This window comes from Megascapheus bottae, chromosome 25 (assembly GCF_031878675.1).
Source record: "Megascapheus bottae isolate mThoBot1 chromosome 25, mThoBot2.hap1, whole genome shotgun sequence".
In the NCBI taxonomy this organism is placed as follows: domain Eukaryota; kingdom Metazoa; phylum Chordata; class Mammalia; order Rodentia; family Geomyidae; genus Megascapheus; species Megascapheus bottae.
The window spans coordinates 3,757,881-3,785,554 of NC_143533.1; the positions used below are offsets into that span (position 1 = coordinate 3,757,881).

Consider the following 27,674-nt stretch of genomic DNA (forward strand, 5'->3'; position numbering starts at 1 on the left):
GGCACTAGGGACGTACAGGCAAGGCTGGCCTTGAACTTGCAGTCCTCTTGCCTCTGCCTCCTGCCGGCTGGGGATGGCAGGTATGTGCCAGCCACTATGCCCTGCACAAGACCTCCCTCACTTTTTACTAGGGCTTGAATTTAGATCTTGGTCTCTGTCCCTTAACTCTTTTTTCACTCAAGGTTGGATGCTGCTACCACTTGAGTCACAGCTCCATTCCAGCTTTTTGCTGGATAATTGGAGATAAAAGAGTCTCACAGACTTTCCTGCCTGGGCTGGCTTTGAACCTCAATCCTCAAACCTCAGCTTCCTGAGTAGGTAGGCTGACAGGTGTGACCCAGTAGCACCTGGCTGGCCTCACTTCAAGAGAAGGTTGAGAACAGCTTCAAAATCCTATGGCCATTCTTGAAACCCACTGCATGGTACACACAGCTCTGTGCTGAGCACCGAGGGAGGAGCAAGGCCAGGAGCTGTAGGTACTGCGGGGCTGGGAGAGTGCTCGGTATCCTGGATCAGTAGTATAGCAGGAGAAGTGCCAGTATCAAGAGTTGCTTTGCAAGCTGGGTGCATGGTGGTACACGCCTGTAATCCCAGAAATCAGGAGATTGAGGTAAGATATTATAGTAAGTTTGAAGCCAACCTGGGCTACGTAGTGAGACAGTCTAAAACAAAGAAAGGAAGGGAAAGAGGGAAGGGAGAGGGAGGAAAGAAGGAAGGTAAAATAGGAAGGAGGGGGCTGGGAATGTGACTTAATGGTAGAGTGTTTGCCTAGCATGCATGAAGCTCTGGGTTCAATTCCTTAGTACCACATATACAGAAGAAGCTGGCAATGGCTCAAGTGGTAGAGTACTAGCCTGGAGCAAAAGAAACTCAAGGACAGTGCCCTGAGTTCAAGCCCTAGGCCTGGCAAAAACAAACCAAAACAAAACCAGTAGCCAAAGGGCATTTCTCAGGCCAGGCTGGGTCTGGGAGCACCAAAATGGTTTGCTCGCGCCCCCCCCCTCTCTCATATCCCTCGGCTCCTTTCCCTGGAGGCCCATCTGCAGTGGGGCTCATAATACTGGGTGTGTTCTGCTGGATCTGAGTGCTGAGCTGTGACGGTCACCCTGTCATCTTGTTGCCTTTCTCAGCTGGACAGATAGCCCGTTTGAATTTCCATTCATCCCCCTAGGATGAGGGTTGGCATGCTGTGGCCTGCTTGGTTCCGGTGGCTCCAGGGGCAACCTAGATGGAAATGGTAGTTCTTTCTAGAAGGGAGTTTCATGGAGGCAAGGGCAGGGGGATAGCTTCCTGTACAGAGGTAGATAAACTGGGGTAGGGGTGAGCCCAGGCCTTTTTCCTGGGGTAAGGGCCAAGGGCAGAGAATAGCCTCTGAGCCAGGAATGAGTGGTGACCAGCTAAGATATACAGCATCCCACCTATCCATGTTAAAAAATTTAACTTGATGGGGGCCAGGAGTTTGGCCTAGTAGTAGAGTGCTTGCCTAGCATGCATGAAGACCCAGGTTCAATTCCTTGGTACCACATACATAGAAAAAGCTGGAAGTGGTGCTGTGGCTCAAGTGGCAGAATGCTATCCTTGAGAAAAGCCCAAGGACAGTGCTCAGGCCCTGAGTTTAAGCGCTACGACTAGAAAAAAAAAAATAACTTGAAAATAAGAAAAATTCACCAGTCACTGGTGTTGGCTTGCGCCTATAATTCTTGCTACTTAGGGGGCTGAGATCTGAAGAATTGTGGTTTGAAGCCAGCCCAGGCAGAAAAATCCGTGAGATTCCATCTCCAAAACAACCAGCAAAACAAACAAGCAAGCACTGGGTTGGAGGCATGGCTCAAGTGATAGAGTACCAGCTATGAACAAGCAATTTGAGCAAATGCACATCCTAAATTTGAACCCTCATAATGGAACACAAAAAAGAAAGAAAGAAAAACGAAGAAAGGAAAGAAAACAATAAACCATAAAGCAAGGTTATAAGGAAGGAGTTAAGCTCTTTCGCTCCCTCCCTCTCCCTCTCCCTCACTCTCCTTTCTCTTTTCCTTGACAACAGGACTTCTAATTTCCACATTGCCAGCTACTCCCCGAGTGCCAGTTGCCTGAGAGCATTTCAGATCATTCCTCTTCTAAAAAGTGCTTGGAGCAGGAAAACAAAGGGCAGAGGTGTTTATCTCCATACCCAGGGTTAATCCTGAAAGATGTTTAAGATGGCTGCGGGCCCTCTGAGACAGACTCTCCCTACAGGCTTTGGTTTGGTTAGAAAAACAAAAGAAGTGTGTGTGGGGGGGGGGTGGCAAGCTGCCAGGATCTCTTCTCCCCACTTCTGTTTCTCCCTGCCTCCCCACTGCTTCTCTTCCTCCCCCTCTGTCTGTCCTCATTCCCCTTACCTGTTGAAATCTCCCTGGCTGGCACTGTGCAATTTACATAGGGTGTCAGGTGCAGACCAGGCTGTGTCACCACGAAAGGCGGGGGACAGACTGGCTGTCTGGGTCCAGAGCTGACTAAACCAAGGTGGGGACCTACATCCTACTCCTTTTCCGTGTTGAGATTGTGCACACTGCTTACTCTGCCCTGGGAGGCTGGGAGGTGGGGGGTGGAGGGGGAGGAGGCCTGCTGCGCTCCATGAGCTTGCTTGGGGACATTAAGTTACGGGTCTTCAACTGTCTGCACATTATGGGGTTTCTGGCTTCTTTCTGGGGCTGTCTCCTTTAGAGGGGACACCCCAGTTTGCTCTCCCCTCCCCTCTTTGTTTCCCACCTGCCTGATAGTAGCCTCTCCCCACTGGGTTATGCTTCTGGGATCCTTTAGCTCTCCTAACAGCTCAAGCTGCCCAAACCACTGATGTCAGAGCAGGGGTGGGGCCAGACACCAGGGTGCTGTGTGTTATAGGTCTAGCTTCCTGGGTGCTGAGTGCTTGACCTATAATCTGGAAGCTGAGAGCTGAGGATTCTGATTCAAAGCCAGCCTGGGCAGACAAATCCATGTGACTCTTATTTCCAATTAACTATCCCCTCACCCCCCCCCCCAAAAAAAAAGCGGGAAGTGGAGCATTGTCTCAAGTGGTGGAGTATTTGCTTTAAGCAAAAAAACAAAACAAAACAAAACAAAAAAACCTCAGACCTGGAGTTCAAGCCTTAGGACCTACACAGCAATAAACTGATAAGTAAATAAGTAGATAAGACTCACTCAACTGGGCATCTGTGCCTTATGCCTGTAAGCCTAGAGACTCAGGTGGCTAAGATCTGAGGATATGAAGTTTGAAGCCAACTGAGGCAGGAAAGTCCATGAGACTATTCTCCTATTAACTACCAAAAAGCCTGAAAAGGAGCTGTAGCTCTAGTGGTAGAGTGCCAGCCTTGGATGTAAAAAGGGACAGTGCCCAGGCCCAAAGTTCAAACCCCAATACCCATATAGATAGATAGAGAGTAGAGACAGACAGACAGACAGACAGACAGATAGATCTACTAGTGACCACCCTGCCCAACCCCAGAGCTCCCTCCTCCCCCACCCTAGACCCCCAGATCAAGCCCCAAAGGATGCCTGAGGAAGGAGAGGACTTCCTGGAAGAGGTGGCTTCGACTGGCATGGGAAGGGTTAACAGTTAGTTCCGGAAAAAATAGAACTGTGCTGGTCTCAGCTGGAAGTCAGTAAATACTTTCAGTTCAGCTGGTAAAAATATTCTCAGGTCGTCTCTAACAAGTATTCATGGTTCCTGCCTGTAGAGATTATATAGTGTTTATGGCCCCTGGTCATGAATTATTAATGACGTTTGAAATTGTGGTCATTGTAGTTTACTCAAAAATCATTAGAAGGTAAATTTATCATACCATGCTTTTTTTTAAAAAAAAAAAAAAAAAGGAAAATGGTAGAGAATTCATCCAGCATAACGTCCTCAGTGTCCAGCACCAGTGATCAGGACCCCCGGCGCTCAGAGACACAGGACTCCCTGAGCTCTCCATTTCCCTGTGCCTTGAGTATTTCCAGCCCCTCTATAGTCCTAACCAGGTACCCAGGACCCACCCTTGCCCTCCTGGTGGGCTCCATGGTGCCCCTTTGGAAGAAGTGATGTATTACAGTGCCTGGAACAGTGCTAGATTCCAGTGAGTATCCCCCCTTGACTGGGCCTGGGATTCAGTGTGGTGGTGGGGGGGAGTGGGGAGAAGGCCGAGCCAACTCACTGGATCCTGGAGGGCCCTGGACCTTAGTGAGCTCCAACAGTCTTGATCCTGGCTAAGTGGTCCTAGGTGGGCTGGGCGAGCCTGCATGGTAATGGGTTTTGTCTTTTGCAGAACATTGGAGGTTTGAACAGTCACACTCTTGAGAGTGTGCTTGTCTGAAGAGCTCACTTTGTAGAGAATGGCAGAAGCATTTAACTTCCTCCTAGAAAATGCCTTTAAACCACACACACACACACACATACACACACACACACTGCACAGCTTCTGTTACTTGTAGAGATTTTGGGTGCAAGCCTACAGGCTTCCTTCAGTTTTTCTCAGGCAGGGGAGACAGGGTTCTCAAGAGCTGACGCAGACAGGGTGCCTCTAGAGAGAGGGTTATCTAGATAAGCACCCCCATCATCCAGTAGCCCTCCCCCAGTGCCCCTCCACTACTTTGGCCTGTTACATTCTACTAGGTTTTCCTTGGTCCATCTCTAGTTTGTCAAGGTGGTTCTGAACCCAGATTCCATCACCAATTTGTGTGTGTCTGTCTGTCTGTGTGTCCCATATCTGTCATTCACAGACAGCATCAAAACCTCTTGACAGAATTATGGCCTGAGATGGGGCCTAGACAAACCCTGTAGCATACCAACTCACCCAGAGAAGGGAGGGGGGTGGTGAGGTGTTAATGTTGTCCTGTGGCTTGACTGTAAGTATTAGCCACTATTGCTGGCTGTTATTTACCATGGGCCAGGCACTGTGGTAAGCATTTTTTCACATTTTTTTTTTATAGCATGACTGCACAGATTAGGACTTGGCTAAAAAACTACATAAACTCAGCAGCAGAGGGTGACTCTGTCACTTCAGCTCAAGGCCCTGAACAGGGAAGGGGACTGCTGCTCAGAAACCAAGAGCCAGAATACACTCAGGGCCGAGAACAAATGAAGGGGCGGGTGTGGTAATCCCAGTACTTGGAAGGCTGAGGCAGGAGGATCGTGAGTTCCAGGCCCATCCGAGCCACACAGCAAGACTGTGTCAAAACCCAGCCAAGAACTGGATGAAGTTTCTCTCCCGTCTCTCTGTCACAAAAGCTTCCTGCCTCTGTAGAGTTCTCGCATACTCACCAGCCAACTACGCTCCATTCTCTGCCCGCTGGCAGAATGCACTCCCCCAGACTAAGGTCCTGGCTTTCAAGAATGTCGCCAGGCCTGCCATCTCAGCCTTGGGAAGTAGAGACAGAAGTATCTGGAGTGCTAGGTGGCCTAGATTCAACGTGAAACATTGTGTGTGTGTGTGTGGGGGGGGGAGCAGAGATGAGGGAGAGGGGGAGGGGGAGGGGGAGAGGGGGCTTTGTGTGGGCTCCTGTTTCCTCGGCAACTCTGGATGCCTGGAGTTTGCTGACTCCTGCCTCATAGCTTCATTCTAAATCGTGGGGTCCACTCCAGCCTGCCTCAGTGTCCTTAACTGGAAAACGGGAACAGTGACAAACGTCTCCTTCCCTAGCTTGTTGAGATGGCATGCAAATAGAGGCCAGCCCAGAGCCCCTGATAGACAGCTGTGCAGGATCAAGGGGAGGGGAAGGAGCCAGGGGACAGGGACAGGAGTGGGGGAGGGGGCTGGACGCAGGAGCCGGTGACACAGAAGCCTGGCCAGGGTAGTCCTGGGTGAGGGCTCAGTAGAGAAGAGAAGTCACCATGAGCACTCGTGGGTGAGAAGGGCCTGTGGGCGTGGCTGGCTGCAGTCACTCACTGGGGTTGTCCCCTACCTGTTGTGTGCCTGCCTCTGGTCCCCACCACAGACTGACAGGCTGGAAGCCACCCCCGTGGAGTGTGGGTGCTTGTGGTTGAGGCCAGCAGGGGTGGCAGAGTGTGGGATCCTCAGGAAGACCCCTGGATGTGTAAGAAGCAGCATGGATCTCTGGGAGGTGACCCAGGACCAAGGAGCCCAGGCCAGGCTGGATGAGCCTGGGGCCATTCCTAAGAGCTTGGGTACTTCCCTTCAAGAGAGGGGAAGTGGGGAGAAAGGCATGTGGTTTAGCTGGCATACCTATAGTCCTAGCTGTCCAGGAAGCTGAGAGCCTCACAGTTTGAAATCAGCCTTGGCAGGAAAGTAAGGCCCTTATCTCCAATAAACTTCCAAAAAAAAAAAAAGTCAGAAGTGGAGCTGTGGAATCAAGTGGTAAAGCCTTAGCCTTGAGTAAACATGGGCTAAGGTTCAGCGCCCAGGCTCTTGAGTTCAAGTTTCAGTAGCAGCGCATGCACACACAGACTAAAAGAAGAAAACCACGCATGTATTTTGTGATGAGAGCAGGCCAGGGGTGAGGGTGGAAGCAGGCAGGTGGCATTGTAGACTCTGGCAGAGGTGATAGGCCGGGTTTGAGGGGGGCCAGTGAGGTGCTACGAAGGGGTTTTGTAGCTGGGTTGGATATTGGACATGAGTGGGAGAGAGGGGGACCAAGAAGGGGAGGGAAGGTTTGAAGCTGAGTGTGGGGAACATGCTAGAAGCTTGTGAAGACCCTGTGGGCAGCTGATGTGGGGCCTGCAGTCACATGGGGGTGCCAGGGAAAGCCCGGTGCGTGTGGAACCAGGAACCATAGCGCTTTCCACCTCTCTGAAGGAGGGAGAGTGATTAGCTATGCAGCCATCCAGGAAAGCCACTTCCTTACAAATTAAAAACTATTTTTAGCCTTCTAGATAAGGCTAAACCTTTTCACTAAGCCTCTCCCTCCCCGAATCCCCGAATCCCCAGCGTGGCTTCCTGGAGTAACTTCATGCTGCAGAAACACGGCCACACCTTCCCAGACCTTTCCTTACTCCATCTCCTCCTCCCCCTCTACCTCTTCCTTACCCTTCCCCTCTCCTCTTCTCTCACCTCCTCCCAGTCCTCTTCCTACTTCCCCTCAGTCTCTTCTTTTCTTTTACTCTTTTGGCAGTACAGGGTTTTGAACTTAGAACCTTTCACTTACTAGGTAGAAGCTTTACCACTTGAGCCACTCCCCAGCCCTTTTGGCTCTGGTTATTTATTCCTTTTTGGTGCCAATCTTGAGGCTTGAACTCAAGAGCCTGAGTGCTGAACGTGAGCTTTTATCTTAAGCCACAGCTCCACCCTCACGCTCAACCTCTTGAGAGGCTAGGATTACAGGAAGGAACAACGGCTCTTGACATCTGTTGTAGACATACATTTGGAGAGGACACGGACTGAAGAGAGCCCCTCACCCCCCAGGCCCTCCCTCCCTCCTGCAGACAGAGCAGCCCAAAGACCACTGCTTCTCAGACCCCCGGTATTTGTCCCAAGCTCACCATCTTGAAGTCATTCCCAGTTTGACCTAAGACCACTGTTTGGACCACAGTGAACCACTGGGCCCTTGTTCCCCACCGACCCAGAACCTACCTCTCCCACCGCTACCATTCTTTGCCTGTCTCCCTCGAACGTGCTTTTCAGGGGTTGGTGCACAATGCAAGTTGTGATTGTCTCCAGCCGGCTGTCTGTTCTAAGAGTGTGAAAGCAGACTGACGGAATCCAACACCAGCTGTTCTCCCTGGAGACAGACCAGCTCAGCCACTCCTCCTCTTCTTTTCCCCCCAGTAGGGAAAGGAAACCTGACAGCCTTGAAATCAGTCATGGGCTAGGGATATGGTTCTAGAGTCTGGGCCCATGCCCAGACCTATATGTGCCAGGCCCGGGAAAAGAAAAAGTTAGGCCATCTTTCTCCTGCCTAGATTTCAGGGGGGCTTTAGCTGTGTGATGACTTCTGGCTTAGTTCAGGGAGCTGGGGTCGGCTCTGAATGCAAATTCCAACAGCAACATGTCTCTGTGAGCATCAAATGGCCACTAACCTTTACAGAGCATGTATTACTACATACCAGCCTTCCACACCTTTTATATTTATGTAGTGCTTGCTTTTTATCATCATATATCTTACAGCATTTTTACTGAGATAGAATTCATGTAGCACAAAATTTGCTGCAGTGTGTTCCCGGCTGTCAAATCGGCCCTGTGCTCCCTCCAGCTTCTCTGGCCAGCCCAGGGTTCTTCTGCTGCAAGCCACACAGCCGACAATCTCAGCCCCCTCCTTGTCTCCCTTCACCCCACCCAGCCCAGCCCTCTCCACTGAGACAGTTCACTCTCTGCTTAGGTTCCATCTCAGGGCCTGGACACTGTTCCTGAGCTTTTTTTGCTCAAGGCTGTTCCATTTGAGCCACAGCTCCACTTCTGGCTTTTTGGTGGCTCATTGGAAATTAGACTCTCATGGACTTTCCTGCCTAGGTTGGCTTTGAACTGTGATCTTCAGATCTCAGCTTCCTGCCTAGCTAGGATTATGGGCATGAGCTATCAGCACCCAGCTTTAAAGATTTAACAAAGACATATATTTGCCATCCTAGAAGATCATTTATAATGCATATGGCACTTTGACAAGAAGACTTTTCTGAGAATGAAAGACAATCCTAATTTTTTCTAATGAGGCTTGGCTTGAAAGATCCAAGGATGTTCATAAACATACATCATGCAGTGCCTGGAGTCCAAGAGAAAACACAGTTTGCAAACCCTGAAACAAAGTGTGGTCCAGGGTTGCAAGGTTGGCCCTAAAAGCTTCAGACTTTTAGGAAATAATCCACGTCACTCATCTCATCCCCTGGTATGTGTCCATACTAATGCTTGCTTTTGGGCTTGTCCAGAACCCAGGGTGGGAGAACCTCAGATGCTCCTGCAGCAGCTGTTGTATGTCGCTTGGGCTTTAGGGGGCAGTCTCACCATTGCATTAGGCCCTGCATTGCTGGGCTTCCGTTTGCAATATGTGCACTTTGAATCTAGTGTTGGTCGTTTGTCTTTTGAAGATGAGAGTCTGTCTGGGACGTTAGCAAGTGCGTGGGAAGTTGGCTCTGAGCTGTCTTTCTGCCCTCAACCCATATGCACAAAGGACTTAGCACCTAGCATGGGAATGCACAGAATCACTGCACAAATAGCTCGGTTTTGAAGGGAGAATAGGGGTTCGTTACTGTAAGATATGGTAGGTTGTCTTTCTTATGGGCATAAAAACATTTATTTGGGGGGCTTTAGGTGTATGGATCAGATGATAAGAGAGCCTGTCTAAACTCAAAGCACAAGGCCCTGAGCTCAAACCCCAGTACTGCCAAAAGATAAGAGAAGAGAAGGAAGAGAATGGCTATTTGATCTGGGAGCTGGTGGCTCACGCCTGTCATCCTAACTACTCGGGCAGCTGAGATCTGAGGATCACGGTTCAAAGCCAGCTCAGGCATTGAAGTCCATGAGACTTATCTCTAACTGACCATCAGAAAACCAGAAGTGGAGCTGTGGCTCAAAGTGGTAGACCCTTAGCCTTGAGCAAAAGAGGTCAGGGACAGTGCCCACTATCGACAATAAATAAATAAATAAATAAAAATAAAAAGAATATTCATTTGGGGCTTGGATATAGCTTTGTACATTTGCCTGGTTGTGCCAGGACTTGATTTTGATTTTTGGCATCACCACATAACACACACACACACACACACACACACACACACACACACACACTATTGAAGGATCACTTAATTCTCTACTGCTTGTCTGAGCCTTTGGACATAGAAGACTTTGGATTCAAACACAGCTGAGCATTAGCACTTTTCTAAGTTATCTCCAACTTAGCTGGAAACTGCACACACCCAGAATTCAGATTGGCTCAGTAGATACAGGTGTATTAGCCCATGTGATTGAACAATGCAAGATGAAACGGATTTCAGGCAAGGCTGGCTCCCATGAATTACTGTTAAAGGGTCTGGCTTCTATCTGGTCCACCCATCACTGCTTCTACCTGTATCTGTGCCACCGTCGGGCAGAATCTTACATGTGACCTGTGAGGACACTCACAAGCCATGAACCCAGTAAGTTGACGAGTTGTGTGAAGAATTGACATCTTTGTTTCTTCTCTGGTAGCTCATGGAAATTCAGGGGAGGAGGAGCAGGGACTTTTTGAGGAAATGCAGTCAATCCTCATTGGTCTAGTTCAGATATCTTTCCAGCTCTGGGCCAGCATGGTCCTATGCCTGTCCAGCAATGTAGAAAAATACCCTCCCTCCCTTCCTCCCTTCCTCTCTCCCTTTCTTCCTCCCTCCCTCCCTTCCTTCTTTTCTCAATGGTATTGAACTCAGTGTCTTTCACTTGCTAAGTGGATCCATTTGAGCCATGTCTCTGTCCTTTTGATTTTAGCCACCCCCCCGCCCCCAATTAGAGCCTCTGATTTTGTCTAGGCTTATTCTCAGATTGTGTTCTTGTCGCTCCCCACCTTCCGAGTTTACAGACATGGGACTACAGGCCTGCATCGTCACACCCACAACACATGGATGGATTTCATAGCCAGAATGATAGAGCTAGGCCGTGAGCTGACAGAGCAAGGGGTGTCCCCTGTCTGTCCATATCCCTCCAGGTTTTGTGGTTCTCAGGCAGTTTGCTTCCACTTGGACTGTCTTGGTTTCCTCCTCAGAAGATGGAACAATTGTTCCAGAAGCTGGGGTTACTGTGGAAATTTAAATAAGTGCCCACAGAGAACAAGACACACAGGGTCCCTGTGACCCAGAACAAGCATTTACTTGACACTCATAAATTGTCCCTGGATCTGAGGCATGATGATGGGAGCGTGGCAGGGGGGCGTGGGGGGGTTGAGTGTCAGCGTTTGTGGATTCTGCCTTGACCACTGACAGCCTCAGCCACCAGACTGACAGTGCTTTGCTTTATTTATTTACTTTTTTTTGGGGGGGTGGGGGTGTGGGTCATGGGGCTTATACTCGGCCTGGGCACTGTCCCCAAACTCTTCAGCTCAAGGCTACTGCCCCTACCCCTGGGCCTGGACTTTGTCCCTGAGCTCTTCAGCCCCAGGCTACCACCCTACCCTTGAGCCAAGCCCCACTTCCTGTTTTCTAGAGGTTCATTGGAGATGAGAGTCTCAGGTCCTTTTGTGCCCGGGCTGGCTTTGAACCTTGATCCTCAGATCTCAGCCTCCTGAGTAGCTAGGTTCCAGGCATGAGCCACTGCGCTCGGGTTGCCAGTGCTTTTTAACTAATTAATTTTTGTGCCAGTACTGGGGCATGGGCACTGTCCCCAACCTTTTTTGCTTAAGGCTGGCACTCTACCACTGAAGCATACAGCTCTCCGTCTGGCTTTTTGAAGAAAAGACTCCCATGGACTTTCCCATCCAGACTGGCTTTGAGCCCTAATCCTCATGTCTCAGCCTCCCTCCCGACTACCTAGGATTACAGGCAAGCCACTGTGCCAGAGTAAGGCAGCCGCTGAGCAGGTCCAGGCTAGCGGGCTGGGCAGGGGAATGACCTGGCACCCAGATGGTGCTCCACCCACCTTAGCAAGTGCCGTCACAGGGCTGGATGGCAGAGCAGCCACGCCAGCACCAGAAACCCCAGTGGGAACCCCAGGTCTTGCGCTTCTCTCCTGGCTGCTCATCTGCCCTCTGGGAATTTGCAGTCAGTCTAAGGAAGCAAGATCAGAGAAAGGATCCCCAATTACCTTCTTAACCTTTCCTTTTCACAGATGGGGAAACTGAGGCCCACAGGAGCTAAACAGAGTTCAGGGGTTCATCCCCCCACTTCCAAGTCTCCCAATACCCAGCTAATTAGTGAGCCCTAACTATGTAGTTAAATGCTAACAACATAGCCCCTAATGATAGCCTGGAGCACACTGTGGCATATATAATTTAATACTAATTGCAGGCTTTCCGGAATGAAACTCTGCTGCGAAGGGGTGGGGGGGGGTGCGGGTAAGAGAAGGCTGTGTGGAGTCTGGAGCTCAGCTCCAGCCTCAGGGATGTAAGTGAGGCTAGAGCGAGAGGGGCTGGATGCCTTGCAGAGGGAGGAACGAGGTCCCTACGGCAGGTTGCATGCCAGTGCAAGGTGGAGGCAGGATGGGGAGGTTTGGTTAAGGACTTCTATAGTTAGTGTTCTGCTACGTCCCTCCCCCCTCCTCCTTTCTGTGTCCCCTCTACATTTAAGCCTGCCTTGCTTTTGTCTGGTTCCTATGACTGTAGCAGAATGCCTGAGCCTGAGTAATTTATCAATTAAAAAAAAAAAGTTGCTTCTTAGGCTCATGGGACTGGGGGCCCCGAAAGTCCAAGTGCAGGCAAGGAGCGTCATGAGTAACATTTTGGGAAGAGGAAGGGCAGTGGAGCATATAGGTAGAGACCAAACCTGGCCCAGGATGGCTGTAATTAGCCCAGCCCAGTGTCATCTACCATCATTCCTGTCTGTAAGAATCCCAGTCCCTCGAGAGCAAAATGGTCCCCTCATGCCAAGATGAATTTTGCAGATGACAAGCCACTTTCATACCAAAGTGCATGGACCAGCAGTCAGTCCACCTTGGAGGTAAACGAAGAGTCTGGGGAGTGGCTTGGATTCAGCTCAGGTTCCTAGCTCAGGCTCAAGGGGTTTGTGGCTGGTTGCTGAGGTTTTGGGCCCTTGGGGAAGGGCCCTGCCATTTAAACAATGTCCACAGTCCCCAGCCAGGATCTGGTTGAGATGCACACCAGGCCTTCTGGTCCTGTGGGATTCAAGCCCACAGCTCACCATAGCTTTAATTGTTGCTGTTGTCATTGTTGGTAATTGTGGGACTTGAACTCGTGGGCCTGGACGCTGTCCCTGAGCTGTTTTGCTCAAAGTTCAAACTCTACCACTTTTTTTTTTTTAAACTGTCAGGATAATGTATAGAGGCGGTTACAGTTACATTCACCAGATAGTAGGTACATTACTTCTCACACATTGATACCCCATTTCCCTCCCTCCACCCCCTCCATAGCTCTACCACTTTTGAACCACAGCTGCACGTCTGGCTTTTTGGTGGTTTATTAGAGATTAAAGTTTCATTGGATATTTGTGTCTGGGCTGGCATTGAACCACGTTCCCCAGATCTCAGCTTCTTGAGTAGCTGGGGTTACAGGCGTGCACCACCCCAGTTTCTGGATGATTTGTGTGCAGATTACATTGCAATCTAAGGAGCTGTGAGTCTCTAGGCTGCCTTGTGACCTTGCTCTGGTCTCCCTGACGGTGCTGTCTCCCTGTGGAGTGACGCATTCTCCCGAGGATAGGAGGTGACAGCTCAGCACAGCCCCACACAAACTTCAATTTCTTTGAAGTCCATATTTCTTCTGAAAGTGCCATGAAATGTTTCATTCCGTAGCATAATATATCAACGGTCACCTTAATATTTCAAAATAGTTATGTAAATCGCCGTGGAGCCCAGGAGAAGATACCTGGGCTGCATTTCCTTGTATCTTAAATGGGATAATAATCACCAGCCCACGAGCTGCTGTGGAGATCAAAAGCGAATAATGTATATGGAAATGCTACAGAAACTCCTGGCAGGTCCCTGGGTGATTGCCCTGGAGAAATGGAGGATGTTCCTAGCCTGTAAGCCAGCCCTCTCCCAAGGGCTGCTGACTCCCATGTTTTTATCCTGTACTGGGCGAGGCAGGCTTCGAGGGAGGCAGGCTTTGGTCCCTTGTCCCCAGGGAACTAATGAGCTCTGTGCGATGATCAAGGAGCTGGAGAAATAAGAGCGTAGGACTAACCATTGTCAAAGTCTGTTTTAATTTTTTTTTTCCAGTCCTGGGGCTTGAACTTAGGGCCTGGGCACTATCCTTGGGCTTTCTCAAAGCTAGAACTTCTACCACTTGAGCCACAGCACCACTTCCAGCTTTTTTCTATGTGATACCGAGGAATCGAACCCAGGTCTTTGTGCATGCTAGGCAAGCACTCTACCACTAGGCCAAACTCCCAGCCCCACTTCTGGCTTTTTCTATGTATGGTACCGAGGAATCGGACCCAAGGCTTCATTCATGCTAGGCAGGCACTCTACCACTAGGCCAAACTCCCTGCCCCAATGGAGAATAGTCTTCTTCTTTTTTTCCCATGGGGGTTGTTCAGACTCTTAATCAAGTTTCCGTTTCAGGTGTCCTTGCCACTTAAACATCTGATCTTTAACTTGATGTGATTTGTGCCCCAGGACCAAGGCGCTATGTATCTCTGATCTATTCCTTCACAAAACGAGTTCTTCAACACACAGTAAATTGCAAAGCATGGAGTCAGTTTGTTTTGTTGCTGTGCTGGGATTTGAACCCACAACCTTGGATTTGCTCAGCTGGCTCTCTACTATAGGAATCCCACCTCAAGCCAGATTTTTGCTAGATGTTTAAAGATGGAATCTCATGGACTTTTCTGCCAGCGATGGCTTCAGACTCCAATCCTCTGCATCTCACGTCTCCTGAGTAGCTAGTATTATGAGTGTGAGCCAGTGGCTACCAGCTTCTGTTTTTATGTGAGGAGTGTGTTCGTGTGTGTTGTAAAGAGGGGAGATGTGCCCTGAGGATTATGTGGGGCTGCAGTTATTGTTTTCCTGGTCTGTGCATATGCCACTTGAAACGTGTGCAGTTATTAGACATTCATTCGGCCTCAGTGAAACCAGTCACTTGTAATAGGCCTTGTCTCTGGTGGTCAGGTTATTCATTTGGCTAAAGAGGCCAGAGGCTCAGTGAAGATTTCTAAAAGGAACCACTCCATTGTCTGGACTGTGCAAGCACAGGGAGGGATTCAGGCTCAGGGGGATCCAGCAAGTTCAGTGGTGGCTAGGAGCCCGTTCTCCCCATCTTGGAACAGCTGTCTCATGCCAGGCAGTTTCAAGCCACATTTCCTCTGCTCAGCACCCACGGGGAAAGAACAGCTCTTTCCCCAGAGAATGCGCAAAATCCAGGGCTCTCCTGAGTCTCCTTTACCCTCCCCCGTTCCCCCCAATCCATCACTTGGCGTCAGAAAAATACTATGTAAACCGGGTTTCCAGGCTGGGTTTCCCCATCCTCCGCCGCAAGGAGCACGAGGGACTCACCAGGCAGCCAAGGAGCTGCTCTTTGGGGCAATGCAGCCCCAGAGGCAGTGCAGAGCTCTGTAGAGAAGAGGAGGTGCAGAACCTCCTCTGCAGCATCGCCCCCCTCCCGCTCCCCGGGGGCCTGAGCTCCGGGGATCATGTGATCTGCAAGGACCAGGTTAGGTATAGCCAACCTGTGCCCTGGAGTCTGCTTTAGAACAGCCGGCTCGGGCGCCTGTTTCTTCACCTGCCAGGACTCGACCTCTTATAGAGTAGTAAAGCCCAATGTGTCCAAACCCCAGTGGGCCACTGACAGTCTCTAGGGCACTGGGTCACCAGAGGGACACATCCGGGGAGCCGGGCCTTCGTCAAGATCGGCCTCTGCCTCCTGCGTCAGTGGGGCGGGCAACTGGCTCTTGGAGAGGCCTTCCTGAAATCGGCGGTCACACCACTCTGTTTCTTCGTTGCAGGCATACTCTAAGGACATGGTGACAGACTTTGATGAGAAACATGATGAGTATTTAATATTGCTTCAACAGAGAAACCGGTAAGAGGAAGTCACCTCCCCCTACCTCGCCACAGCAGCCCTTGTTATTAGTGAAATAAATATCTGCTTGCATTTATTAACAGCATGCAGGCTTTGATTCACAGAGGGATGGTGAGTCTTTCCTGCTGGCTCCACTCCACCCACTGGTGAAATTGGATCTTGTTTATTTCCTTTTTGTGTCAGTACTGGGAACTGGGGTACTGTTTCCTGAGCTTTCTCACTCAAGGCTGGTGCTCTACCATTTGAGCCACAGCTCCACTTCTAGCTTTTTTGTGTGTGTGGTTCATGGGCGAGAAGAATCTCATGGACTGGTTTGGAATTGTGATCCTCAGATCTCAGCCTCCTGAGTTGCTGGGATTACAGGTGTGAGTCACCATCACCCAGAGAAATGGATCTTTTGGTGGAGGGTAGCCCTGTGTGGGTACCACACCCCCCCTTCTGCCTAGGAGGAGGTAGGACTCTCAGGGAAAGGAATGAGTTTGGGGTAACAGGTTTTGATGGGTCCCTGAAACCCTGAGCCCTCCTGCTGGGGGTTGCCCAGGGAATTCCCTTTACACTTGGGTGGGCATCACAGAAGATTCAGCAGAGCCGCTTCTGCCTCTGGAGAGCTGCGGTCGGGCAGTGTGGGGCCGTCGGTGTGATCTGTGAGGGACCGGCTTTGAGTCCGGGTTGGATTCCTCTGCCTATTCCATCGTGTTTTGTTTTTGTTTTTTGTATTTCTGGCTGGAACCTTGCACTAAGCTGCATTTGCAAACTCGGGCCTGGAGGGGCCCCAGCAGTGAGAGAACAGTGGGTGGTGGTGGTGGTGGTGATGGGTACCTGGAATTTTTCCATTCTCCTAGTTTTTGTTTGTGGAGATCCCCCCCCCCTTTTCCCCCACCTGCCCCGTCCCCATCCCCAAGGTCCAACTTGCAGAGAAGCTAGAGAGATCTGGATTTGTGCTGGGAATTCTTCTGAGTTTGAAAATGTTGGTAATGAATTCAAATCCAAGCCCAAGGCAAACAGAAGGCTGCCGCTCTGCAAAGCAAGCATGCCGTGCTGGGGAGAGGGCAGGGCTTTAGTTTTTTGGTCCTGTCTTCCATCTGTGGGCATGGGGGCTTGCTGGCCACCCAGGGGAAGGTCACCTTGACCTTGGCTGGTGCACACACTGGGAGGGGGGGGAGGAGAGAAAGGGGGAGGGATGGGGGGCAGGTCCTGGTGGCTGGTTTTCAAGCACCCCTATGGGAGTGGCTTCTCTTTCAGTGGGGAGCCCTGGGGTCCCTCTCCAGGACCAGCCAGAAGCACCAGGCTGGGCCCCCTCCTCAGTGCTCAGCTTCCCAGGCGTGCCTGGCTCCTGACCAGCAAACTAGCCATCACAGAAAGCTTCAGTCCATTAGACCCAGTGCGAGCTTTTACCCTCATTAATGTGGGGCGGCAGGGGGGGCGGGAGGAGGAGAAGACATGGGATGTTTTTATTTGATTACTGGCAAGCTGAAGGCGCCATGGAACACCTGGGTGATTGTTTAATATCTCCATGAGTCTTGTCAGAGGACAGAGCGTCAAGGCTTCTTAGGAGCAAATTGTTTCTCATTAATCGGGCGATCGATAAGGGTGCGATTCAAGAGGTACTGGCTGATGGCACAGATGAGGATTTCCAGAGACAAGGTTATCTAGCACCAAGGCGATTAAAAATATATCAAAACTGAGTCGCCATCCATTGTGGCGGTGAGGGAGGGAGAGAGGTGCTGTACTGAGCTGGAGCCACTGGATGGTGGGAAACAAGAAGGGAGAGCCACAGAGAAATTCCTTACCAGGAGGGAGGCCTGTGAAAAACGGGGGTGTTAAGCCGGGCATCGTGGTTCACGCCTATCATCCTAGCTACTCAGGAGGCTGAGATCGGAGGATCACGGTTCAAAACCAACCCAGGCACTCAAGTCCGTGAGACTCTTTATCTCCAACGAACCACTAGAAAACCGGGAGTGGTGCCGTGGCTCAAGGGGTAGGGTGGCAGCCTTGAGCTAAAGAGCTCAAGGATAATGCCCAGGTCCAGAGTTCAAATCCCATGATGGACCAAAAAAAAAAAAGACTGGGGATATGGCTGTGCCCTGTGTTGGACGAGTTGGGTCTTTTGCAGAGTCCCAGCCAGGTACAGCGGCATAAAATATTTGTGGGTATGTGTGTTTGTATGTCAGCCCTGGGGCTTGAACTCAAGGCCTAGGTACAGCCTCATAGCTGTTTTTTTGCTTAAGGATGTTGCTCTCTACCACTTGAGCCACTGTTTCACGTGGGTCTGTTTGGTGGTTCATTGGAGATCAGAGTCTCAAGAATGACTCTCCTGCCCAGCTGACTTAGAACCATGATTCTTCAATCTCAGCCTCCTGAGTGACATTTGTTACCTTTAACATGCGGGGAAATACTGCAGTGGGGGAAACCTGGGTGATTACTTAGTGTTCTTTTGGTTGTAAGGGACAGAAACCCTAAGTGAAGTTGGCTTAATGGGACATCTACCAGCTCCTGAACTTCCCAAATCACGCTTGGGCTCCGGGAGGTGGCTCAGCAGTAGAGTGCTTGCCTAGCGTTCAAGAGGCTCCGGGAACCATGGCCAGTCTCACAAGAGAAAGACCGAAAAGAAAGAAACCCAACATGATACTGTGGCTTCAGGCATGGCTGGATCTAGGTGCTGAAGTTATATCACTAAAAATCAGTGATTCTCCATCTCTTTCCCCTGTTTTCCCCGAGAGAGTTGATCTGGGGTGTGTAGATCCCATCATGGCTGAGACAGTCAAGGGAAGTCCCTCCTTCCATCTTTCCTCAGTGGAGGAGCCCAGTAACTTCTGAATGCCAGCCCAAGGGCAGAGATGGATTATCATATCCCTTCCTGCGCTGTGTCCCCCTTTCTGAGCCAGCCCCTCCCGTGGTCTAATGACTTGACAGACCGCTGTGCCCTACAAAGTGAGAGCTGGAGTCAATCCTCCAAGTGGCACTGGTCCCGGGGATCCCCATGACCCCTGCAACTGTGTTTGGAGTCCCTGGAGATGGCAGACTGAGATTGAGGCCCCCATAGCTGTGGCAGACGAGGCAGAGGGCTGCCTTGTGCTCCGAGTGGAGGAGGCACTGTGGAGCTTAGCAGCCCTGCCTCATCCTGCCAGACTCTTAGTGATTCTGGTCACTGGGCCCACGCAAGATGTAATCACTTCCAAGGGGTGATTAGAGGTACGGGCGACCTGGCCAGACTGGAGAGAGACGGGGGCCCTCGCCTCCTAGAGCAGCTGTGTGATTGGGGGCGGGGGGGGTGGACACAAATTGCTACCACATTATCATTCAGTCCTTGAGAAAGGGCGTTGGAGGAATATCCTCTCAGAGGGGAGGGAGACCTGCCACCCCACGAGGAGATGGAGGGCGGAAGGGAGAGAGGGAGAGTGGGCAGAAGGAAGAAAGGAGGGATGGAGAGAAGGAAGACAGGCCAGGGCCATATTTTGCCCAGTGCCATGTTTTGTCCAGTGCAGGCAACCCCAGACTCCTTTCACCAAAGAAGAAACAGGTGTGCTAGGGCTTCAAGGACCTGCCAGAATTACATGAGCTGGGGAAATGGTGGCGTCCCCGGTACCCAGTTTCCCTCCACCCAACACTACCCCAGGCTGAGCAGTTATTCTTCTGGGGTGACAACCGAGAAGACAGCACCCTGCAGGCTTGCACTTGTCCCCACTAGGCAGGCCTAGGCCTACGAGTGCCTCTCCTTCGGTCAGCTCGGCCTCTCCCCAGGCCCTTGACACCTCACCACTAAAGGACAGCCAGCAAGAGAAGGAATATAGGCCCAGGGCTGTAAGTTGGCAGCGCTCAATGTTAGGTAGCATTGGAACTAAACGGAGGCCTTGCCAGACCCCTGTGGGAGGGAAGTTCCTCTCTCAGTCTGAATAATTACCACCTAGATTATCACTTGCATAAATCCATGCATGCATTCACCATCCTCTTATGTAGAGGCTAGGCACAATGCCAGTCCTGCATCTTACACATCTGGAGACTGGGTGATCTCGGAGGGGAAGTCGAGGCAGCCTGGCTGCCCAGGTGAACAGGTTTCCCCAGCAGGTGTCTCTCCTCACAGTGATCTCTGGTACCCAGAGCATCCCCTGAGCACAGCTCTTCCCCTGCCTGAAAATGGTCTCTTAGTTACTTGTGTTTTCTGTTGTTGTTCAACAATCCCGGCATCTCACAGGCTTTCCAGCGCTGGCAAAGAGATAAGCCATGTGTATAATAAATGTTCCTGCCACAATTGTGCAAAAGATGGATGTCTCAACCACAAAGAAAGCATTCAAAAATAAATGAAGAAACTCAGCCAGAGCAGCCCCATCCACAACTGATTTCCTTTCTTCCTTTGTTGCTTTCTACTCTGGGCCCACACACATGCACACTTATGGTAACTTCGCATTTCCACCCCTACCAGCTAAGTGCTCACAAGCAATCCTCCTTCTGCAGCGTCTCTTTAATCATGACTGTCTTCTGATGTCTTGCCTTCCACTTCCCTGGCCAGGGGCCCCTAGCTTCCTTTCTGTGTGTTGTGATGTCTGATCATCCACCTTTTTTTTTTTTGCTTGAACTCTGGGCCTGGGCGCTGTCCCCGAGCTCTTCAGCTCAAGGCTAGCACTCTACCACTTTGAGCCACAACACGGCTTCTGGTCTTCTGGTGGTTCATTGAAGATAAGAGTCTCATGAATCTTCCTACCGGGGTGGCTCTGCACCTCAACCCTCAGATCTCAGCCTCCTGAGTAGCTGGGATGACAGGTGAGAGCCACCGCACCTGCTCCCATCTGCTTTCTCAATGACAGCGGTTGTGACTGTGATGAGACAGAATGAATCTCAGTAACCACGCAGTGTTGATGTGCATTTCCTTATGGCTGGGGATGGTGAGCATTTCTTCGTGTACTTAACTGGCCTTTTGTTCTCCTCCTTTTGTGAACTGTCTGTTTAATTTGCTTGTCCGTTTAATTACTGGGTTATTTGTTCTTCTGGTGTTTAATTTTTAGAGCACTATCCTCTGGATATGAATCCATAGTCAGATAAATGGTGAGCAATGACTTTCTTCCATTGGTGGATTGTCTCTTGAGTCTGGAAATTGTCTCTTTTGCTATACAGGTGGCTTTTAATTTGATACAAGCCCATATAGCAACTTTTGCTGTTATATCCTAAGCATGTAGTCTTTTGTTTGTCAGTCCTGGGGCTTGAACTCAGGGCCTGGGGACTGTCCCTGAGCTTCTTTTGCTCAAGGCAAGTAGTCTACTGCTTGAGCCACAGCACCACTTCTAGCTTTTTCTGTTTATGTGGCACATCAGGAATTGAACCCAGGGCTTCATGCATACATGCATGCATGTTAGGCAGGCACTCTCCTACTAGGCCACATTTCCAGCCTCTAGAGTGTGTGTGTGTGTGTGTGTGTGTGTGTGTGTGTGTGTGTGTGTGTGTGTGTGTACACACAGTTTGTGTAGTTTGAACTCAGTGCCTGGGCACTGTCCCTGATCTTTTGTGTTCAAGGCTATCACTCTGTCACTTGAGCCTCAGCTCCATTTCTGGCTTTTTGCTGATGGATTGGAGATAGGGATCTCAAAAGTGGCCTGGCACGGTGGCTCAGGCCTGTAATCCTAGCTACTCAGGAGGCTGAGATCTGAGGCTCGAACCAGCCCTGGCACAAAAAGACTGGAGACTCTTATTTCCAGTTAACTTCTAGCGAATGGGACGTGGGGCTTGGCTCAAGGGTGGGGCTATAGCCTTGAGTTGAAGAGCTTAGGAGCAGTACCCAGGCTGAGTTCAAGCCCCACGACCCACCAAAAACAAAAATAGAGTCTCACAAATGGACTTCCCTGCCTGGGCTGGCTTTGAACTTTGATCCTCAGAGCTCAGCCCCCTGAGTAGCTAGGATGACAGATGTGAGCCACCATGCTGGGATATGGCTGTGTGGTTGCATTATTTTAAAAAATCTCTCCCACAAAGCTTTGACCACTTTCTGATGTGTTTCAAAGTATCACTGTTCACACAGAGGAAGATTGCATAAAATTGGGATCATGCCACAAAACCCAGGCTGTGAGACACCAGCCGCAGCACCCCGGCCTCCTTTCTGCCTCAGCTACCACGGGGCCAGGAGCTGTGTGGGCTCGGTGCTGCTCACAGCCCTTGAGCAGGAGTGACCCGCCCTGCCCCCTCACCCCCAGCTTCTCTGTGAATGTCCTGGGCATGTCTGCACAAACAGCTGGGCATGCAGCACCCGGACTCTGATTGGAGATGCTCCACCATCACCAAAGTGGTTCAGGGTGGGCTGGGGCCTGGGGGAAGGTGGGGGGGGGGCTCAGCTGTTCCCTTATCCTCCAGGATATTAAAACACTTGAAAGCCAAGGACCCTGTGCAGAGGAGGCTGGAGCACCTGGAGCAGGGCTTCTCTGTCTACGTCAACGGGGCCAATTCTGAGCCCAGGACGTCCCCACGTAAAGCTGTGCACGCAGACTTTTCCAGGAGCGCCTCGCAGGCGGAGGGCACACACGGTGAGTTTGGGCCCCCGACCCGGCCTGCCTCTGTTCTTAAAGAAAGGACTGGGGGTGGGGCGCAGTGACAGAGTGTGTGTCCAGCAGAGCCATCCCCGCACCCTAGGAAGGAGAAAGCCAGAACTGTGGTTGTGTCTGCCTACATATGTGAACTTATAGGAACTGGTGAGGGGCTGGGAAGGTGGCCTAGTGGTAGAGTGCTCGCCTAGCATGCATGAAGCCCTGGGTTCGATTCCTCAGTACCACATACACAGAAAAAGCTGAAAGTGGTGCTGTGGCTCAAGTGGTAGAGTGCTAGCCTTGAGCCAAAGGAGCTTAAGGACAGTGTCCCGGCCCTGAATTCAAGCCCCAGGACTGGCCAGAAAAGAAACAAGTAACTAGTTAATGTAATAGGTTAATAACTATATCTACTTGGCCAGAAAGAGGTCATAAAAGGAGAAAAAGAAATCATTTGTTATTTTTTTCCTTCTAATGTCAGTTCTAGGACTTGAACCCAGGGCCTGTGCACTGTCCTTGGGCGTTTCCTCTCAAGGCTAGCACTCTCCCGCTTTTGAGCCACACCTCCATTTCTAGATTTCTGGGTAGTTAATTGACAATAAGAGGCTCATAGACTTTCTTGACCAGGATGGCTTTGAACCTCGATCCTCAGATCTCAGCCTCCTGAGAAGCCAGGATCATAGATGTGAGCACCAGTGCTCAGCTTTTAAACTATTATTATTTTTTCTTTCTTAACCATACGAGGGATGGGAGATAGGGATGGAACTAGACAAATGCTCTGCCATACAGCTGCACCCCAATCTGAGATGTCCCTCTTAAAAAACAATTCATTTTATTTGTTATTTATATGGTACTGAGGGAGGGATTGAACCCAGGGCCTCAGGTGAGCACTAAGCCATATCTCCAGCCCTTGCTTCCTTTTTAAACTGGTTTTGGCCTTCGTGCCATCAAACAAAGCCACCAGAGTAGTAAATTCCAGATTGACCTTTCCTGGAGCTTGAGCACAAGGGATGGAGAGTTTTTGTAGATAATACCCCAGAGTCACTGCTGCCGCCATCATTTTAGTACCTAACCCCTGCGCCATCCCTCAGCTGCCATTCATTGTGTCATTTTGAACACTCACATCCCTCCCTCTCTCATGGCATCACAGGACCCCTTCCCCCAAGAGTGTAACAGACCCCATGTAGCCCAGGAGAGCTGCCAGGTGTGACCTCAGGTTGTGCGGGAAGAAGACAGGGTGCATGGAGTCAGACCCCAGTTTGCTGTTCATAGGGGGGAAGCTTTTTGGCCCCTCTGGGCCTCCATCTTCTCTTCTTTAACATGAAATCAGCAAGGGTGCTTGTCTGCGGGGGGCCAGAGGACCCCCTCCTCAGCATGGAAAGAGACAGGGGTGCATTTCACCGAACCCCGTTCTGCCTCTGTCTGGCTTTGAGATCTCAGGCCACTGGGGACATCTCTGATCCTTGCGTTCCTTTTCTGTAAAACAACTGGCAGGCCAAGGAGGATTAAACAGGTGTGGCTCACATCTGTCGTCCTAGGAGGTTGAGATCTGTTGATCAAAGTTTGAGTCCAATTCCAGGCAGGAAAGTTGATTAGCTACCAAAAAGTCAAAAGAGGAGCTCTGGCTCAAGTGTTAGAATGTCAGTATTGGGGGGTGGAGGGGCTAAGGAACAGTACCCAGGCCCTGAGTTCAGGCCTCAGGACTGACACAAAGAAGGGTGAGGTGGGGGAAGGGGAGGAGAAAGGGAAATGTCACATGTCTACAGAAATGTTGCAAGGCCTCCAGAGTCCTTGATTGGTGTTATTCTAACACACTGTGTCACAGCCATGGTAGAAGTCAGCACAACAGCTTGGCATGAGAGGAGAAAGCCAGGCCTGAATGTTCCCCTAGGAGAGTTAAGACACAGAGCTTCCCAGGAGCTTCCCAGTAGGCAGAGCAAAAAGAGAAACAAAACACACAACTTCCCTCCCTCTCAATGTGGCAAGGCTGCTATTTGGGACTCCCCAAACACATCCCCCCCGCCCTGCCTCTACCACACAGTTAGACTGTTGGATGAACTTCCCCAGACCCCATCTATTTCTGGAGGTGATTCCTGGTTCCCTCAGGCCTGCCCCACTTAACTTCTCGGCTTTTTGCTGGGCATTTGTTTCCTCCTCTCCCTTCTTCCCTTCTTTTCTTTCCTCTCACTAAGTTAACGCAGGCTGACCTGGAACTGGTGGTCCTTCTGCCCCAAACACCCAAGGCCTGGCATTACAGGTGTGCGCTGCCAGGCTCAGCTCTGGTAGTTTTCTGACGTATTGCTGCTACGGGCCGTGCTGTGAGCCCGTGGGCACGCCAGCCTCGTGGCAGGTGCAGGTTTCAGAGGAGCTGTCGGTGTGACCTGACACCTGTGCCTCACCAGCTGCCTTCTGCCTGTAGATTATGGACGAAGACCCTTGTTTGGAGACATGGAAGAGATGTTAGGACGCAGTTCGAGGACGGCTCCCAGCAAGGTCCAGCGCCGAGGATGGCACCAGGTCTGGAAACTCAGGACCCTGGACTCTGGACTCAGAGTCTAGAACACTAGCCCGGGTGGGTTGGGGTGGAAGGTGGTGGCGTGTCCTTGGACTCCCCTGTCTGTACAGCTGCTCAGGGGACCTAGAGCCAGCCTGACCCCACTGGAGAGTCACCCGGGGCAGACTCCCCCCTCCAGCAACTGTTCCCTGAGCACCTACTGTGTGCCAGCCCTAGTTCCAGCTGCCAAGACCTTTTTTCTGAAGCTGAGGGCGCTGCCCCTCCTTCCCCTCAGGGTAGAGGAGGGGTCCAGTGCCAGCTGACTTTTTAGCGAAAAGGAGATGATTGTTGCCAGGGGGGGCAGCTCAGACTGGACCCCCATCTTCTGCTCCGAGTCCCACATTCTTGTCCGCACAGCGCCCCCTCTGCCTGAGGGAGTCTCACTGTGCATTCAGATTTCCCAGAGCTGGTTTCAGAAGTGAGCTTAGGTTTGTAGCTCTGGCCAGGAATTGTTTCTGACCATGGTTACTGAAGTCCTGGCTGGCAGGATGAGAAGCTGGCTCCGTCACCCTGGCCCAGGCCTTAGCTGGTGTGTCTGATTGGCCCGGGTAGGAACCCAGGGATTCCTATGCCTCATTGTGTTGCTGGAGAAGTTGAGGCCACAGTAGCAGAAAGCAGGGGAGGCTGGGATTTGAACTGGGGCTGGCGGCTGCAAGTCCCCAGCCTTGCACTCAGGGGTGTCTGTGGCTATGAGATCCCAGGGCATGGTGAAGAACAGAGGGAGAGCACGGCCCTGCAGCTGCTTCTCTCATTCACCAGGCCTTTCTCCCCAGCTCATGCAGACACATCTCTGGGTTGTTTGGATGCTATCTGTGATCAAGAATTACATTTCTGTCTTTGCCTTTGAATTAGCGGCAGATCTCGGGTCCATACAACTTAAGACACTCGGCCTAAGATTAATTAGCATCCTGCCCTGTCTCTCCAGAGGCTCCACACTTTCCAGGGCCTAATCAGGTCTAATTTCCTGGCTTCCCAAAGCCACAAGGGCTCATTGTCCTTCTGTACTCCTGTCAGTCAGGGGTCACTCGGTGCCTAACAACAGGAGACCACTCGGACTAATTCTGATCAGAGAGTGGCTGACAGTAAGGCACAAGCACAGAGCTGGGCGTCCAGGTACACTGTTCAAAAAGCAAGGGCAATTGGCTGTGGCTGCCGGGAGGGCCACTGCCCAGGACAGCTGGGAATGATGGAGCTCAGGCATTCCAAGAAAGACCCTGTCCCGTGAGCTAGCCCCCATGGGACATCTTGAAAAGCTTAACACCTTCCCTCCCCCTCCTCCCCAGCATTGTCCTGGATTTCCTCCCTCACTGTGGCTGGGATGCATGTCTTAGGCAGAGCCCAATTTGCACCCAGAGCCTGAGCCTCAGATCTCAGCCTCCTGAGCAGCTAGGATGACAGACCTGAGCCGCCCGTGCCTGTGTCTCCTAAGCCAAAATGGGGAGAAGGGCAAGATGGCGTCTTTGACCCCAAAGCAGTAGAATTAAGTCCTAAGTCCACTGAGACAGACCTCTGGCTCCCTGGGATACAGAGGAAGAAAGTCTTGTCCTCATCCTTCTCCCTGCCACCTCCCACCCCTTGCATCTTACCCTCCCCACCCCACTTTCCCCCTGCCACCGTCTTTTCTCAAAAACCCCTTGAGTGACACATTCATGTCTTCTGACCCCACACAATCCATCTGCCAGTTCACGTGCGAGTCACAGCCCTTCATCCTGCCCAGCAAGTGGGCAGAACTTGGGGGGCACAGGCTTCCCCAGTGCAATGGGAAGAGGCAGCCAAGGCACATAGGTTGGAAGGTCCTTCAGCCAGAACGTCACAGAGCCACCTGCTCATGGGTGACAGATGCTGTGTACCCCCAGAAGGGGTCTAAACCGTCTGTCTGGGGGTCTGGTAGCGGTTGGCAGTGGATACCGGGGGCCATTGCCACCACCCTGGCTGTGGGGCAGGTTGCTGGCGATAGACATAGGGCATCTGTTCCTACTGTCCTCCCCCCACTCCCACACACTTCTGGGCCTTAGATCTTTCTGCCGCCATCAGTGGATTAAGATTTATGGCTTCCCTGGCCTTGTAATACTTGGGTGGACAGCGGCCTAATCAACAGAGCCGCCGTTTACCAAAATGCTGTCAGATTTGATGAACATCACGGGCTCTCAGCATTAAATTGGTGGTGAAGGGATTGGCCTGCCCGCAGTTAACCGGGGGGCTGGGCCACCCCCCAAAGATCCCCCTGCAGGTTCATTGCCTATGAAAGCCAAGACTCAGCTCCCCCTTCACCCCACAGCTGCTTCCTGGGGGCGGGAGAAGGCTTGGGCAGTGGACCTGTAAAGTTGGGTGGGGGGGGCTTCCTCTCCACGACCTCCTTGTAAATCCAGGGAGAATGGAGCAGGAAGGGGAGGCTGCTCCCCCACCTCTAGAGGGAGCCAGCAGCCCAGCGCACCCCCGCCCCGCCAGCCAGGGCGGCCCGTGCATGCAGTTCGCACTTGACAAACTGCTCCGAGGCATGCTCGTAGACACAAATAACCCTGGCCGTGTGCATGGATGGGGCGGAGTGTGGGCTGCCGATGAAGTCAGCCAGCCGAGGGCTTGGCAACGCGGGGTTGAAACTCATCTCTGGGTACTGCAGAGGGCTTCCCAGGTCTGGGCATGGAAAGAGCACTGCTTTGGGACACCCACTCCTGGTAAAGGAAAACCAGAGCTGAGCAAGAGGCAGCCCGACTCCAGTCACCCTCCCGTGCAAGGGCGGGCAGGTGGGAGGCAGGGAGCATGCGTGCCAGGCTGTGCCTGGGCTGGGGGCTGGGCCGGAGCCTGCCAGCCTTGGTGTGGGCAGGGCTGCTCTCATCTCCTCCAAGCGCGGGCAGTGGAGGCTCCCTGGGCCTGGGGGTGGGAGAGCAGGCCAGATGGAGGGCCTATTTATTCCCCCTCTTGGGCGGGTGGACACCCACTCAGCATTATGAGCACTGTGGTACCCCGTGGCTTCATGGTCTTCCTCTGTGGGCGCCGTGGGAACGAGGAGACAGGACTGGCCTGGAGCCAGTTCTTGGGAAGGCCTTGCTTGACCCAGGAAG

At 51.6% G+C, this 27,674-nt stretch overlaps 1 protein-coding gene across 1 annotated transcript in view; it reads left to right on the top strand.

Moving 5' to 3' along the window:
• Positions 1 to 27,674, top strand: part of Katnip (katanin interacting protein) — a 99,239-nt gene that overhangs the window by 22,094 nt on the left and 49,471 nt on the right. The window contains exons 3-5 of the mRNA XM_090357881.1: positions 15,479 to 15,555; positions 21,892 to 22,061; positions 24,478 to 24,575. Coding sequence (XP_090214007.1) covers positions 15,479 to 15,555; positions 21,892 to 22,061; positions 24,478 to 24,575 — 345 coding nt within the window. The remainder of the gene's footprint in view (positions 1 to 15,478; positions 15,556 to 21,891; positions 22,062 to 24,477; positions 24,576 to 27,674) is intronic.